Source organism: Lactuca sativa, chromosome 6 (genome assembly GCF_002870075.4).
Source record: "Lactuca sativa cultivar Salinas chromosome 6, Lsat_Salinas_v11, whole genome shotgun sequence".
NCBI lineage: Eukaryota > Viridiplantae > Streptophyta > Magnoliopsida > Asterales > Asteraceae > Lactuca > Lactuca sativa.
The window spans coordinates 89,606,879-89,624,196 of NC_056628.2; the positions used below are offsets into that span (position 1 = coordinate 89,606,879).

Below are 17,318 nucleotides of genomic sequence, written 5' to 3' on the forward strand. Positions count from 1 at the left end.
CATGGAAACCAACCGATTTTGGTGTGGATCATCTAATTAACATGTAGAATACAACTTTAAGGACCTATTGTGCAAAAAATAATACTAATTATTAATGATTAAATAAGAACAAATCATATAGTTAATTGTGTTACAATGTTATTTTCTAAATTTCTTCAACAAAAAATTAATATAATTTATATTTACATGGAAATCTTAAATGAAGTTAAAAACAATTTTTTTAAAAAAATGTTTTCCATATATCATTATAAGTGTTTGTTTATTAAGAACAAAAGATTATAAATTTTGGTTCCTTTGTTTTTTTGGTTATCTATTTATTTTTTCAAAAATATCACATGTAGCAATGTGAAATATATAAACTATTATTATTATTTTATAATAAACTAAAGATTAAGTTTAAAGTTCCAAAAGTAATTTGTATTATTAAAACATTAACAAATATAATATTAATAAACGGTATAACATCATGTTTATTAATCAATACCAAATTTATTATAAGATTTGATGTTCGATTGGAGTTAACTTTAATAATAATACATTGTTTTAGGTGGAAATAATATATAGTTCCCAATAACGTGTAACATCACGCACAAGTAATATTCATTGATATCATTTAATAAAATACCAAATTTGATTTATCATATACTTTAATAGAAAAAATACACAATTATCTATAATTAAATAAAATAAAATAAAATAATAGAATAAAAGATGTCGACGCAAAAGAAACAATTGTTTTTGAGATATTTTTATAATAATAAAAATGTTTGTATTTGTTTCTTTTGAATGTATAGTTTTCAAAAGGGTATTTCCTTCTTTTCTTTAAATCTTTCAACGAGAACCCTTGATCACTCTCAGGGCCAAGCAGAAACAAACGACCCTCCAATCCATTCAATTTATCATCCTTCATCCATCATCTTCTTCCAAAAGCTGCAAAAAAGACTCTTACTTTCTTCCATTGATTGCTTCATCATTGATGGCGTCCCCGCCGGACACCAGCAAAACCACCAAGCTCGAGCGATACAACACCTACATACGCAAAGTCAACACCTCCAAGCTCTTAGCTGCCTCCTCTAAGCTTCTCTTTCGTCTCACACTTTTAGTCGCTCTCGTTCTCATCTTCTTCTTCACCCTCAACTACCCTCCACTCTCCGATTCCACCACCACCGCCGCCTCCAACCACCGCGTACTCACCACCTCCCACCTCCTCTCCTCTGCTTTCTACGGTAGCGGCGCGTCCTGGGAAAAGCAAGTTCGCCGCTCATCCACCCCACATAGGCCAAATGGATTCTCTGTGCTCGTCACCGGCGCCGGAGGATTCGTCGGAACTCACTGCTCCCTGGCGTTGAAGAAACGTGGAGACGGTGTTGTGGGTCTTGATAACTTTAATTCTTATTATGATCCGTCGTTGAAACGAGCAAGACAGGAGGTTTTGAAGCAACATGATATTTTTATCGTCGAAGGTGATTTGAACGACGGCGAGTTGTTAGCGAAGCTTTTCGACATTGCGCCGTTTAGTCATATTCTTCATCTGGCGGCGCAGGCGGGTGTTCGTTACGCTATGCAAAATCCTCAGTCATACGTTAAATCCAACATTGCTGGATTCGTGAATCTCCTCGAAATCGCGAAAAACGCCGATCCACAGCCGTCGATCGTTTGGGCGTCGTCGAGCTCGGTGTACGGACTCAACACCGAAAACCCATTCTCGGAATCTCACCGGACTGACCAACCGGCGAGTCTTTACGCCGCCACGAAAAAAGCCGGCGAAGAGATTGCGCATACTTACAACCATATCTACGGGCTTTCCATCACCGGACTCCGTTTCTTCACCGTCTACGGCCCGTGGGGGCGGCCGGATATGGCTTATTTCTTCTTCACGAAAGACATCCTTCAAGGGAAACCGATCAACGTTTACCAGACGCACGACGAGAAGGAGGTGGCGCGTGACTTCACGTATATTGATGACATCGTGAAAGGGTGCTTGGGAGCGTTGGACACGGCGGAGAAGAGTACCGGAAAAGGTGGGAAGAAGAGAGGGCCGGCGCAGTTGAGGATATATAACCTGGGGAATACGTCGCCAGTGTCGGTGGGAAAACTGGTGTCGATATTAGAGAGTTTATTGAACGTGAAGGCTAAGAAGCACGTGATCAAGATGCCTCGAAACGGTGACGTTCCGTATACTCATGCTAACGTGAGCCTGGCGTTCAGAGACTTCGGTTACAAGCCGACCACCGACTTATCGACTGGCTTGAGAAAATTCGTCAAATGGTACGTTAGTTATTACGGGATCAAACCAAGGGTAAAAATGGGAATTACAGGTGCCAATTGATCATATTATTAAACTTTCATTTTCCCTTCCAAAGTTCTTCTTTTTTTCAAAATTACCCTTAATTTATAGTTTTCCATTCAAATACAATCCGTTAATGTTTCGACTTTGAGGGGAGACTTAAGAAGCAATATTGAGGTCGGCTCTACGGACTATGACTACAAAGTTTACATCGTTGAAGAATCAACTCGGAAAGGAGCTCTCCAAATGATAATTACAAGTTTATATTAACCAAGGATCAACATTCGAAAATAATAATAAGGATTTTCGATATTGGTATATGGTATTTCATATAATATATGTATACATGAAAAAGATCATAATGATAAGAAAGAGGAAGAAGTGTAGATCTCAAGAATGGAGGGATTAGATTTGTAATAATGTTGTGCTAAATGTAAATTTGAAGATAAATTGATTTTGTGCCCAAAGCAAGGAAGGGTAAATTTCAAGTGTGCATTTAAAAGTTTCAAGAAAATTATGACTACGCATTGCATCAAGATTCATTATTTGGGGTAAACATGGTAAACATTGGATTTGTACATTTTATTTATTTTTATTTAATTCTTTAGAAGACTTGAAAGACACCCTGCTAACTATTGTTATATTCATAATGAAATATTAATCAAGAAAAAATTATACTATTATTTGTATGATATTGCTCAGGTTAATTCACCCAATTAAATAGATTTCTCTTATCGTGCAACTTATCTCATTTCCGTCTCATAATATATAATGACGTATTGATATTTGAAAAAAGAAAATATCAGATCAATCCTATTTATTATTTGATAAAGTAAAGTAAAAGGTTAGTCAAATATAAAAATAGTCACTATTTCACAAATATCATCAACAGAATTTTTTTATATTGGCCGTGAAATCATCAATACCATCAAGAAATATAGTGGTTTGTGAAATGGGTCTATCTATGTCCTTGTATAACGTTAAAAGAGAGAAATATTTACGTTTTTTTATTCATCTACCTATCTTTTATAGATAATAACAAATATAATAAACATTTATTAATTTTATTAAATATGACAAATATCATAATTTTAAATATATAGAAATATGTATGAAAAAAAAAATAAGGATATTTAATTTCTCTTAGACTTTTGTTTTCTTAATTATTATACTTTTCTTTCGCGCCTAATAAAAGTTACATTAGAAAGGAAATGATACAAAACGATAACAATCTACCATATAAAGTATGTTTTTTCATCGTTTATACGTTTTATGTCGTTTTTTCTTCGTTTTTTGTTGCATTATACCTTTTGAAACAACATTTTCGCAGGTAGACGGAAATCGTGTTTTCAAAGATGTATTTTGAGATTTCACGTGTGAAAACATTGTTTATTTGTGTTTTATATGCATTTTGTAGTTTATTTTAGTTTTGGATGTATTATACGTACGAAAACAACATTTTTGCAAATAAATTGGACATTTCAACATATGTTATCAACAAAAATCTCATATCTTCATGCAAAAATGTTGTTTTCGCATGTATTTCAATGTAAAATTTTAAGGTTTTTGTTGTTATTTAGTTTTAACATATTATTTTATTTGTTAATGTGGCATACATACATACTATTTAATGGGTAGTTGAATGTCAAAGAAAATGTTGGTAAACTAGGAGAAACTATGGACCATTTACAATGAAGAGGGCTAATATTACTTTCGTCAACGACCTTTAGATGTCGGGGGAGCATGACATTTAGAGACTTTTGGCTACAAATCGACCAACGACTTCTCAACCGACTTCAGAAAATTCATCAAATGGTACATTATTGATTATATAATCAAATGGATCAAAACATGGGTAAATTTGGGAATTACATGTACCAATTTATCAAAGCTAGGATTTTGCCAGCCGCACGTGCAACGGTATGTAACATTCTGAAAATCACAACCAAAATTTTCATTTTTAAATTATATAATATAATGGTTTCATTAAAAGTCATGTCAAGAAAATCATAAGTATAAAAATACAATCATCCTAAAATCAAAGTATCACAAAATGCAGAATCATGAAAACTGTCGATGAGAGTGTGGAGTCAAGTCTTTGCCTTCCCTCAATCATCTGAAATATTTGAAATACATTTAAATCCACAATTGTAAGCACAAAGCTTAGTGAGTCCCTCAAAATATCACTTACAACACAACATAAATAGACAGTTATGGGTTATCAGCAACCATGGGGACTATCAGAGTCCCAATGGGCTAACAGTACACATGTGAGCTAACAACACGCCATGTGGGTTATCAGTAACCCTAGGGACTATCAGCGGTCCTAATGAGCTAATATCACGCCATGGAGCTATCAACAACTCAATAACACACAACAACAATTAGCGTGTAACAACTTGATCCAAGTATTTTCCATTTATACCCTTAGTATGAATTTTGTTTGCAAAATTGGTCCTTTGGCTCTTTAAGTGAAAAATATGTTTATGCCTAGTACGTTGGGCGTACTTCAACTTATGTTGGGTGTAAGTGATTGAGGGTCAAACCCTAATTTTTAGGGTTTTGTCCCTATTTAAGCATCATTATCAACCTCCATCTTCCAAATCGTCCTTAGCAAACCCTAATCCTTTGTGTGTTCATTTTGAGCTTGAAAGTGTGCTTTTGGTGATCTTTAAGGAATAAGAAAGGATTGGAATCAACTTGGAATCTCAAGGCATCTTGGATCCAGAAGTATCTTTCCCTTAAGCTTCATTTGTAGATATAAAGCTTGGACATTGATGTGTTATTTTCTTAGATCTTGTTAGTCTAGAAGTTGTATGCATTTTGGTCCCATAGTTTAGTCTAATGGAGTATGAGCTACTCCATGTCCTTGAAATGTGGTTTCTTGTAGTTTTGAGCTTCTAGATTCATAAAAATAAAAGCCTGGACACTCTCATTAATCCATGCACGAGTTTGGGAGGTTTGGATGACTTTTGGAACAAGGGTTTGAGTTTTTTCCCTCCTGAATGCATGTAAATGGATAAAGTCAGAGACTTTATCCACTAAGACGTCCCTTTTATCGGGATCTGATGTTTAGTGCATTGGCTTAATTAAATAAGAGCTTAATGGAAAAGTTGGGGTTCAGTTCTGGTACGTTCGGCGTACCTGGAGGTATGTTGCGCGTACCAGGGTTCGAGCACGTAATCTTGTGAGGCACCCTCTACGCTGGGCGTAGAGGGGAGTACGTTGGACGTATGTAGCCTGGAAAGAATCTTTGAAATTTTAACTTTGACCTTGACCAAATTTGACCTAGGGGTATTTTGGGTATTTCGAGCAGTAGTTTGAGACTAGGTTATTGTTTGTTGTATAGGTAACCCGTAGAGTCAGTAGTTGGAGCTTTGATCTGTTTAGCTATCTTTTCAGATTGTGAGGTGAGTTTTCCTCACTGTACTTATGGTTCAAAGGCACCAAGTCCAACCCACTTGATTTTGTATCCTGGTATATTGGATTATTGTTATATTGAGTATGTGTTAGATTGTAGATCTACATGATTACCTATGTTTAGTGAGTTAATCAAGTGTGGCAAAGCTAAGTAGTGCATCATCCAATTTTGTGGTATGTCTGAACCAAGATCGTTGGCTTCAGGATCATAGGTTCCAGAGTCTATTTCCAACTTTAGCCCAGCACGGCCAGACTCTTCCCCGACAACGAAAGAAACATGGTGAATTCGGCTAACCCCACCAGTGAACTTTGGATGCTTAGTCCTTGTCCATGATGCGCACAACCCCCACTTGCAGAAGCCAATCACGATCCTAGCGCAGGGGATCCACCTCAGCCTGAGCCTCTTGAACTAGCATGTCGTGATCAATAACGTCTCGTTCAAGGCTCCCATTTTGGATCATCAATCCTTCATTTTCCTACACCAGAGAATCCACTTTAGCTTCCAACGACGCTTGAACCTCTTCCACAGATGCCTTTTCCGAAGCCAATAGATTATGCCTCTGGTTGAAGCCGTATATTTCCTTCTCAAGCTCTACGATTTGTAGTTAGTATTCTGATTCACATCCAACAAAATCATCTTGGACGTGCTCCAGCTCATCAAGTCGTTGAATGCGCCGAGAACTAGCCACCAGATAAAACATGATCTGGGTAGCAACATAAGGCATGTTATGTGTGACAACCCAAAATTATTTCCGTCATTATAACCCGTTTCCGTTAATAGAATATTCTATTTTATAAAAAGTCCATTAAAGTAGGGGCAGCAGATAAATAAATGTTTTATTTATTTGTGTTTTATGTCAATATTGTCATAATAAAATAAATAAAAACAAGTAAATTATCTTTCCATTTTATTGGAAAAAGTATATTTTAATTTCGACCAATTAACCGGGTAAAAAGGTTAAACCTCGTTAAACATAAGTATCGGGTAGACGTATACCGGGTACAACACCCAAGCCTTATATAAAGGAGGGTGGGCACTCCATAGGAACCTTTTACCACTCTAGACCTACTTTCTCTTTCTACTCTCTCTCATCAAGTTCGATTTCGCCTCAAAACCGCAAGTTTCCGCCTCCAAAACGTAAGTTCTCTTACCCTAACTTGTTCTAGGCACCTTTGATTTGTGTTTTAGCTTGATAATCATGTTAGAAGGCTGAAAAGGAGGAGTTTATGGCCTAAGAACCTCCTTAGGCCGTAAACACCAAAAATGTTGACAAAAGTGCCAAATTTCTTCCCCTTAAGCCTGGAAACTAGCTTTGGACTTAACCTAGAAGTGTTTGGACCTTGAATCATCAATTTTTAGGGCTTGAAAGAGGGTTTATGGTCCAAGAACATGCTTAGACCGTAAACACCCTCTAAGCTTGTAAATCAAGCCCAAAACACTTCCAAACCTCATTTAGGCTTAAGATATGGCTTTGGGACTTGCTATTTTGGACTTGGAACACCTAAATCTTGTCATTTGAAGGGAAAACAAGAGTTTATGGCCCAAGCATATGCTTAGACCATAAACTCCCCTTAAACATGCCAAATAAGAGTTTAAGTCCCCTAAAGAGCTTTATACCCTCACTAGAACATGTTAGGATTGAGCCAAGAGCCTTGTAATCAAAGATTGGAGGTGCACAAGAGTTTACTACCGTAAACCATGGGGTTTACGGCCGTAAACTCCCAAGGAGTGGTCCTTGGACCGTAAACTCCAAGGGAGTACCCTCCTTTGACCTTAAACACCCCTATAACCTTGTATATTACCTTACAACCACTTCTAGAACCACAAAAAGCTTGAAACCACTCACTTACACTCCTAGCATGAGTTTACGGTCGTAAACTCATGGGTGATGAGGTCCCCTAACCGTAAACTCACTTAAGGTGAGTTTTAGGAGATTAAACTCCATGGTGAGGTCTTATACTCTTTCCTTGCAACCCTTTAGCCTTCTAGCACTCAACCATAAGACCTTTAATCACATTAGGATGCCTATATGTGTTTAATTAGAGTTTAAATCACTAATTACTTGTAAATATTTGTCTTCATATGTTACTAGGGTCATAAAGGGTGTACAAGTCTTTACTTGACACCAAACGTTCATCCGACACATCCACCCGAGCTACTCATTTCAGGTGAGTTCATACCCCTTAATGAACCCTTTTTAAATGTTTTTACATGTTTTAGGTGGGGGGGATACAAGTAAAATTTTACAAGTTTTTATTCTTAAATCATATGTGATTTACCAAATATCATCAAAAAGGAAATTTCTACACTTTTAGCTGCTTACCAATAAAACTATTTTAGTTGACTATCAAATGCATTTTTAAGATTTAAATTGTTGTTAAACTATTTTCAAAACTATGTTTAAACTACTTTTTCTTTTAAAATATATTTACACTAATATATTTATATAAGTAAGGCTTGAAGGACTTAGGACCGATAGCTCGCCTTATTTCCTGTTCTTGTTTGATGTGGTCTTAGGGTATCTGTTGTCCGTCCGACTGTCGTTGATTTCTTAGTTATATATCATATATATTTGTGATAGATATGAAAGTCTTCATCTTACCCGCTACCCTTGCTATTCAAAGGCATGAAATCATACACTCTAGTTAACTATAATAGGTATAGTTAAGACTACTGCTCGTTACCTCTACTACTACTATACTCACTATAATTGCTATTATTACAAGTTAATACACGTATAAGAGAACACTCTATGAACTATACAGAAAGACTACTATACTATAATACAAGAGAATACACTAATCCAGAGTATAACACACTATCCCTTTATAAGACACTCTACCGCACTTACACCATGTGACCAGGGCTTTCCGAAAGGAAGGCAACACTACATGTATAGATATTAACGAGGCAGACACTATTACATCTTGACTGTTAACTACAGTCCGAGCCAACTAGGCCCAAGGGTGGCACTACATCACTACACTATGCATGACCGGGAAGGTCATCGGGTTCTCTATTATCATTCCGTTTGGTTACATGAGGGCTACACCTATATTTAAATTAATACACTAAGACTAAAGTCTAAGCTAACATCCCGAAGTAAGCAATTATCTATTACTAATGGAAGTTTGCACCACTACTACTGTTAACAAGCATAACTTTACTTCATCTATGTTACTCACATGATATTTATTACCGTACTTTTACAACTGAAGGTTTTCAATGATAATACTTACACACAACTCAAAGGATTTAACTTACAATGTACTTTTCTGGAAAATATAGGATTTTCTAGGGATTTCTACTACTTATAAACATAAATTTCAGTTTTTATACTATAAGTTTGTAAACACTTTTATACAACAATGACACTAAATTCTTATGAACTCGCCAGCTTTATGCTGATACTCGTTTTCAAAATAACTTGTGTCCTCAGGTCAAAGATAGACAGGTACAGGTGCAGCTTTTGGAGAAGATGGAGCACATACAAGACCCGTCTTTTATTTTGTTATACTTTTGGTGTCTATTAAACTTTACAGAACATGTTTATAATTAAAATTACTGTCACACCCCAAAACCGGAACGGCGGAAACGTTCGGGGGTAGAGGACGTCATGTCAAGTATCACGAGATATGTATATGGTAAGCAAGTAATGAACAACCATTTCATTTAGAAAGAAAGTGTTTACAATGTATGTGTTCACAAAACATAGAAGTCATAAACAAATAACAAAACAAGACTTGAAGCTATAATGCTCCATCTTCTGAAGTCCCAGCACGAGCACCTGTCTAATAGTCTCCTGAGAATACAAGTTATTTGAAAGAGTTGATCAGCAATTAAGCTGGTGAGTTCATAAGATTTTAGTGATGTGAGTAAGCTGTAAAATGTTGTTGAAAATGTATATGTAAAAGTGATGTAAGCTGTAAGCTCTGTTTTGAAAAGTTCGCCTGTTCCTCTAGAAAATCCTATATTTCCTACTTTAATGGAAGTTAAGTAAAATGACACTACAAGCCTTTCTATGCGTACTAAGTGGGTACAAGTTATATATATACTTAGAGTAAACAAACAATCAATTGTACGCATCTGCCCTAAACTCACAACCCAACGGGGAACAGTAAGTAAGGCGGATAGCGCACATTCAATTGGTTGTTGGATTGTTGTCATATATAACCTTGGTGTATTCACTTGTTACTCATGGAGTTATTTGTAATGGTTCCTTTATATCTAATGAAGAGTTCTTTTAAGAAAACCTATATTTCTTATAGTAAAATAATGACTACGGTGATTACTTTTATAATAGCTTTGTTTATACTGCTATATATAATCTGATATCGGGTAGATAGTTAATTGGGGGAATCTGCCCTAAGCCCACAATCCAACGAGAACATGACGTAGGGGGAAAACACACATTTAACTATCTATCGGATATTAGTTCTATATATAAACATGGTGTATAAACTAAGGTATTATAGAGTTGACTCACTTAAAGTCTTTTAAAACTGTACTGCTTAATAAAATGGATTAAGCCCTTTTTGGGAAATCTCTAGTTTTTTCTATCAAAAACACTGACTTTGATAAGAAGTTATGTACTAGAAAAACTGTGTTTTGACTATGTGTCCTATAACCTGATCCATACTTGGTACCCTTATGATGACTTAATGTATACTAAGCATAAGTATATATATATTCGGGTAGATAATAGATTGGGAGAACTCAGTTCAAGACCACATCAAACGAGAACAGGAAATGAAGCGAAGGCACACATCCTATTAGCTGTCAGAATCTATTGGCATATACGTAGTCTATAGTGTATACATTAAGGAATCATAAAGCTAGCATCATGGTCCTAACTTTTAAAGTAGCCTTCTACCAAGACTCTACTGTTATGAAAGCAGTCTTCTACCAAGACTCTACTGTTATGAAAGCAGTCTTCTACCAAGACTCTAGTTTATAACCTATCTCGATTAAAGAATAGATCAACCTTCAAGTGTTACTGACACTTTATGAAAGTAATGGGAGAAATGAGTACCCTGATGTCGTTTATATTGACATACGGAGGTACTAACAACCTAAAAACATGTGTGTTTTATTAAGTTCATAATGTGATAAGAAATTCCCCTACTAAACGTTCTCCCTACGAGAGATTCTAGGAATCAAGGTTGACTTTCGCAACGAATTGCTAGGCCACGTTATCCACATTAAAGTTATGTGATCACATATACCCAATATAACTACCACAATGAGTTGTGATTCATTGGTATAGTTAGATCCTGAAATTGTTCCATGCTATAGCACCTTATTATGTTTTGTTCTGTTCTGTTCTATTCTGTTCTGTTTTGTTCTGTTCTGTTCTGTTCTGTGTGTGCTTCATTGTACTAGAAGTAATGATTGGCAATCTCTTAAACTATACCTATAATAGCTTACTAATGCTCTACTGGACTGTTACTAAAAAGACTCATTTATCTAACAAGTTATGCTTATACTTTAAAAATAGAGTTTTGTATAACTACAAAGTAACATAACCTTTAAAAGAGTTTTGAAATGTTTTAACAGCTTATAAATAACATAAGTAACATTTTGAAAGATGTTTATAACAAACATTTACACAATTATCATTGTGTTCAACTTGTATCCCCCCCCCCCCTTAAAACAATTAAAATAGTTAAAAGATTCATTACGGGGTATGAACTCACCTGATGTGGGTGATTCAAACGGGTATGCGTGTAAGGATGAGAAGTTCCACGAATGAAGTCCCGAGACACAATAAGTCCTAAATGACATATAAGGACACATATTGACATAAATATAGTGTTTACAACAACTATATGAAAGGAAACACCTTCCGGGACTAGGAATCACCTTAACCAAGTGTTGGAATCACATGTGATTCAACATAGGAAGGTATAAAGGCACTTATATGAGTTTACTACCATGAGTTCACGGCCCAAGAGAGTTTACGGCCGTAAACTCATGGTTACTCATGGGTTAGTGCAAGTTTGAAGTCTAGGGGTGATTTAGGGACATTAGCTCTACCCTAGGATGAGAAAGACCACTTCTTTTAGCACTTTTGGGGTGTTCACGGCCCAAATGAGTTTACTACCGTAAACTCATGGCCAAATATTCTTATGAGGGTCCTAAAGGTCATAAAGAAGCATTCTAAATTCATGCCTAAGCCCTTGGAAGTGGTTGTGGCATCAAAACACCCCTAACTTGAGTTTTCGGCCCATAGACCATTTGGTCATGTGTTTGCGGCCGTAAACACTTGTGGGTGTTGGTATTTTGGTTGTTTTGGGTCTTAGACACATCAAGGTAAAAATCTATGCTAGTCTCTTGGCTTAAGGAAGGCATTTAGGGCATTTTGGCACCCTAAAATGGAGTTCACGGACCAAGAACTTCCTTGGCTGTGAACTCACTTTTGGTCCTTGATTTTAAATGATTTTGATGCCTAAACATGTCAAGGTTTGTCCCATGTTTGGTTTCCAAGGTCTAGGGGGACATTGGGCACACTTTGGCCCTTAAAATGGAGTTTACTCCCCAAGGTGTTCTTGGGCGGTAAACTCACAGATCTTGGTGTTTTCCTATGATTTCTAGTGTATTAAGCATATATGAAGCTTTAAAAAAACACTAGATAGAAGTACTCACTTTCCGGAACAAAAGTCCGAAGATCCTTGAGAGAGAATTCGGCTTTTCTCTAGTTGGAATTGTAGCTAATGAATAATTTGGTTCAGAATCCTATATATAGTCCTAGGATTTTTTTGGCAGAAAATATTTTATTCCTGGAATGAACTCTAATATCATAGAGTTTTGGAATAACAGAGTTGCACAAAACCCAAGTGCAACCTCTCTCCTGATATCTCCTTAAGTGTAAATTTTGAATTGCTCAAACTTATCCCAAAAGTTTGAAAGTTAGCAGCAACAGACTTGGTTTCTATTGAAGTGGAAATTTTTGGGTTGTGACAATTACTATATAAATGCAATGGTTGTTGTCGCTTGTTTTTACTATTTTGCAATTGTTATGATACCGTACATGACGTCCTCCACCCCAGAACGTATTCCGCCGTTATCGGTTTTAGGGTGTGACATTATGAGAAAGGGTAATGTTCGCCATGGCATCCATATCGGCAACAACATCCGAAGGAAAAGCGTGGTGGGAAAATCCACCGCGTTAGCTCGAACAGATAGCTTGGATTCATTTCAAAGATTTGACTTTGGCACAAAGAGACCTGCGCCAGGGCCCACGGTACCCTGAGAAACCTCTCGTGGAGGAGTCTGATGGCGCGAAACCCATGCAAAACCGCCCAAATAAGAAAGGTTGGGGTAGGCTTTGAAGAACTTTTCACTTGAACAACGGGCAACTTAAACACCCCTTCATTCCTATTGGACTGTTGCACGTCACCATCGGGGATCACCACAACCCCCTCCAGATTGGAGGAGATTGAATCCAGCAGACGGGCGAGACCCCGCCTCTGCTGAACGCGTCGACCAATATTGGCAGTACCAACACCAGAAAAAGTCTTTCTCCTAGCCAAAACCGCTTTCCATTTAGCCATGGCCTTGATTCCTTCCAACTCCTCTTCCATCTTCTCAACTCGGTCCCATGATGAATACCCCCCCCCCCTTCCTCAAACATTGGGACCTTGTTGAGGTTACGGGTAACGGTCTTTGATCTTGTATCGGGTTTCGGCATTGCTCATGATCGATTACTCTGATACCAATTTGATAAGAGTAAGAAACATAGAGTAATCAAACCAAACTTAATGCTTGCATAAAACCAAATAAGCCTGAATTTCGAGAATCAGGGGTGGAGAGTTCGAGAATCAGGGGTCTCCACAACAAAATAGAAAACAGAGTAAACTTCAACATCTCTCCCCCCCCCCCCCCCCCCAAGCAGTCGATACCCTCCTACTTAACCCTACCCTAGCAGAAAACTAGGACTCCTAAAATAAATCAATAATATCCAGCCATATAAATACCAAAAAGAAATTAAGAAAACTATTAAAGCAAAATGACTAATCAGCCCTTGATACATTCTTTCCTTTCCTCTGATACACCTTAGACCATCGGGCTGGACGATTCATATCAGTGGGTTTAGAATCTAGTGGTACTATGTTTTTTCCTTACATATTGAGAGTTATTCATAATAGGAATCGGCTCATCCAAGTGGGGGATCGGGCGTAGTCAATGTGTCCCAAAGGCCAGCGAACTGAGGAAAGGGGATCAGGAATAGCTAATATGTCCCAATGGGTTCGGGTATGGGGGATCGTGTTTATCTAATGTGTCCTAAAGGCTTAACATACAAAGCAAGGGGATTAGGCCTAGCCAATATGTCTCAGTAGGAGTATGTTTGTTTTTGATTCATTCTTTGATATGTATACGTGGTTATGTGTTTGATACTGATTGTATATGTATATAGGGGTAAGGATTGTATGATATGATATCGTGTATGTGTGAAATTCACTAAGCTTTGTGCTTACCCCATTTTCCTTTTAAAAATATTGTTTTGGGTACATAGGATGGTCGGACATGATCGTACACACTGGGTCAATGGGGGTTGTTGGATTTCTGATATTGGATTGATTATGTTTTCATAAATTTTAGAATTATATCTGATAATGGTTTTTTTAGAAATTAAACTGATCTTGGGTTTGGTTTTAAATGTATTTTGAATAAAGGATATTAAATGGATGATTTATGTTATTTTAAAATTTTCAAATTTATTGAAAATTTTAGGATCTTAAATAAATATGTGGGCGGGGTCCGTTATATGAGTTTGAGCTAGGCCCGTTATGTATGTTTGGGCTAGAGTTATTTGAGTATAATTATAAGAATTTTAATTATATTATATAAAGTAATCTATGTCACTTTTTATTTATTCTTCATACTTTTTTCATCTCCTTTAACTTGGAAATTTTTAGTCATGTAACATACTCATTTATAGTCTATTTGAATTAATATACTAATTTGTGCTTTGTGTTTTTTCTTAAAAGGGTTTCATCTATATTTATATTTTTTATATTATTATTTTGCTTCGTTTGATCATCATCTTTATAACAAGTGGTATTAGAGATCAGGTTTCAAGATTCTAAAAATCCTTATTACATTCCTTATAAATCGATTTTCTTATACCCTTCGTACGGTTCTTTCTTGGTTGATTTTTTTCCAACCCTAGTAGGGTTCATAGGGTTCTACGTAAATTCATTTTTCTTACTCTCTCATCACACATTTCATTCCATTAATCGATGTTACCCCTTAGAGTTTAAAGTCCTAGACGGCTTTTTTTTACCCACAAACATGTTAGTTTTGTTTAAAACCTTTTACAAGGTTATAATCGATTTTTCTTATGGTTTCTATGAAGAAGCTTTTGGAAGCAAGAGACAGACCGGTTATTTTGGAGGAGATAAATGTTTGGAATCATCCATAATCCATGGGATTTCATCGTAGATTAAACTATTTTAGAATTTCAGATTGTTGTCCTTTTGTAACTTTTAGAGTCTTTTGATTTTAGGAGTGTTGAGATCTTGATACCTTATCTTTCATCCATTGAAGTTAAAGAATTTAAAGATCATCCAGCTTGTTTATGATATCGTAAGGTATTTTGGCATAGTTGATACGTAAGTTCTTTTTGTCGTTAGATCCTTATTTGTTAGATCCTTACTTGAGGAAGGTGTTAATTTAGTTTGTGAATGCATATGTAAGCATGTTACATGCTATGGTATCATTTTAGCAAAAACGATTTAGCATCGTTATAGTTTTTTGATGCATTTATAATATTTTAAATGTAGATTTGAGGTAATTGCATTGAGTTTGAAAGTTTGTATCTAGTGGCATTTGAGTGATTTAATCTATCACCATGTTTTTCAGTTTATGTTGTTCGAAAGAATTTAGTCCTTAGTCATTTTTGGCGCTACAAATATTTCAACTATATACGAAGTTTTGAATGCATTTTGCTAAAGATTTTTTGTTTCGTCTCGAGATAGAGTTTGTTAAAATATGTCTTGAAACCCTTTTCTTGCATGGTAATGTGTAAGAAACCTTTTATGGAATTGTTGCCTTTAATTATGCTCCATTAGAATTAGAGTAGTATTTTCCTTTTATACAACTTTTTTTTTATTGATGTTGTATATTTTTTTAATGTGAATTATGAAAATATCACATATTAAGGAGTTTAGGAATGTTTCATATTTATAAAGGTTATTTGACTGTCATCATGTTACTTTGTAAGATTATTATATAAAATTATCTACATGTTAATTTTGATTTGAAATAATGATTTGTAAGATTATTATATAAAATTCTATGTCATTTTTTATTTGAAATAATAACTTATAGATGTAAGGTAATTTTGATTTTGTACAAATTTAGTCGTTTATATTTTTTATGCACATTGATCATGAACTTTTTTGGATTGTTCACAAAATATTATTACGATCTGGTGTATGTTTTTGGTCAATGAATGTTTTGTTTTTGTACATATTTAGTCACTTAGATTTTGCTTTTGTACCATTTAGTAAGTTATGAACTCGGTTTTTGACATCATTGACCTGAAAACATACACCACCATCTTGGGCTGGAAACATACAACAGTCGATTATAATGGTATTTTGTAAACAATCAAAACCAGTTTAATGGTCATATGTGTAACCTATTCCTTTATAGTTCTAATTTCCTTAATATACCAACTTGTGTTTTATGATTTTTCCCTGGTAAGGATCTTACCTTGTCCTTGTAGTTGTGGTAGTTTTCACTCATGTAACCTACCCCTTTATAGTCAGGTTTAGGGTGAGCAGTTAGTACCAAATCTTGATTCAGTACTGGAACAGATGATACTGAACCTATCGAATTTAAACATATGCGACGGTACTCAGTACTATAAAATCACAAAATTCAGGATTCGGTACCATCGGCACTGGTGGTAGTATCGAAAAACGGTATCGGTACCAGTAATGTTAATTTGGTTCGGTAGTAGAGATCAACTTTCGATCAAATTCGGTTTTCAAAAAATCAAAAACAATACCAATTGGTACCAGTTCCATCTCATGCTCATCCCTAGTCAAGCTTCCTTAATATACCAAGTTGTTCCTTATAATTTTTCCCTATTTGAGAGTAAGATCCCGCCTATATACTTGTGTGCGTGATATACTTTCTTGATTAGTGTGATCATACTTGTAACAAGTTTAACGTTGTATATATAAAGCTTAACTTAGCATGTAATCTTCGTGATATTTGGACTTGAATATGTTTGTTGGTCTAAATTCATGTTTTGTTCACAAATGCTTTGTGCCCTATATGCAATGCATTTCAAGAAAATGAAGATTGCCTTTTTTGCTTTTGTTCTTGGAGCCTCACTCCTCGACTGGTGGAAAGACGGACCTAAATTGTACGAAGGAGCTAACGCCATCTCAAGGGCGTTGTTATGGGTCATTTGCACTTATAGGAACTACTTGGTTTTTGATGTCAGGAGAATATTTTCGCTCAAAGTATACACCTAATGCCAAAAAAAAAAACTAGCATTCAACCAATCTATCAATAAGATAAGACTGTTTGACATGGAGGCCTTTCCACCTGTACCAGTTCATATCAACTCCTCGCATAAAAAGACACAAGACA

At 35.8% G+C, this 17,318-nt stretch overlaps 1 protein-coding gene across 1 annotated transcript; it reads left to right on the forward strand.

The window, feature by feature from the left end:
* The first annotated feature begins 798 nt into the window (after positions 1–798).
* LOC111912062 (UDP-glucuronate 4-epimerase 6) lies at positions 799–2,782 on the forward strand. The gene has a single exon (XM_023907816.3). It carries the CDS (start codon positions 977–979, stop codon positions 2,327–2,329), a length of 1,353 nt encoding a protein of 450 aa, XP_023763584.1. The 5' UTR covers positions 799–976; the 3' UTR covers positions 2,330–2,782.
* Positions 2,783–17,318: the final 14,536 nt, after the last annotated feature.

Excerpts from the sequence above, each read along its gene's own strand:
- LOC111912062 (XM_023907816.3), top strand. The coding sequence starts at position 977 with ATGGCGTCCCCGCCGGACACCAGCAAAACCACCAAGCTCGAGCGATAC.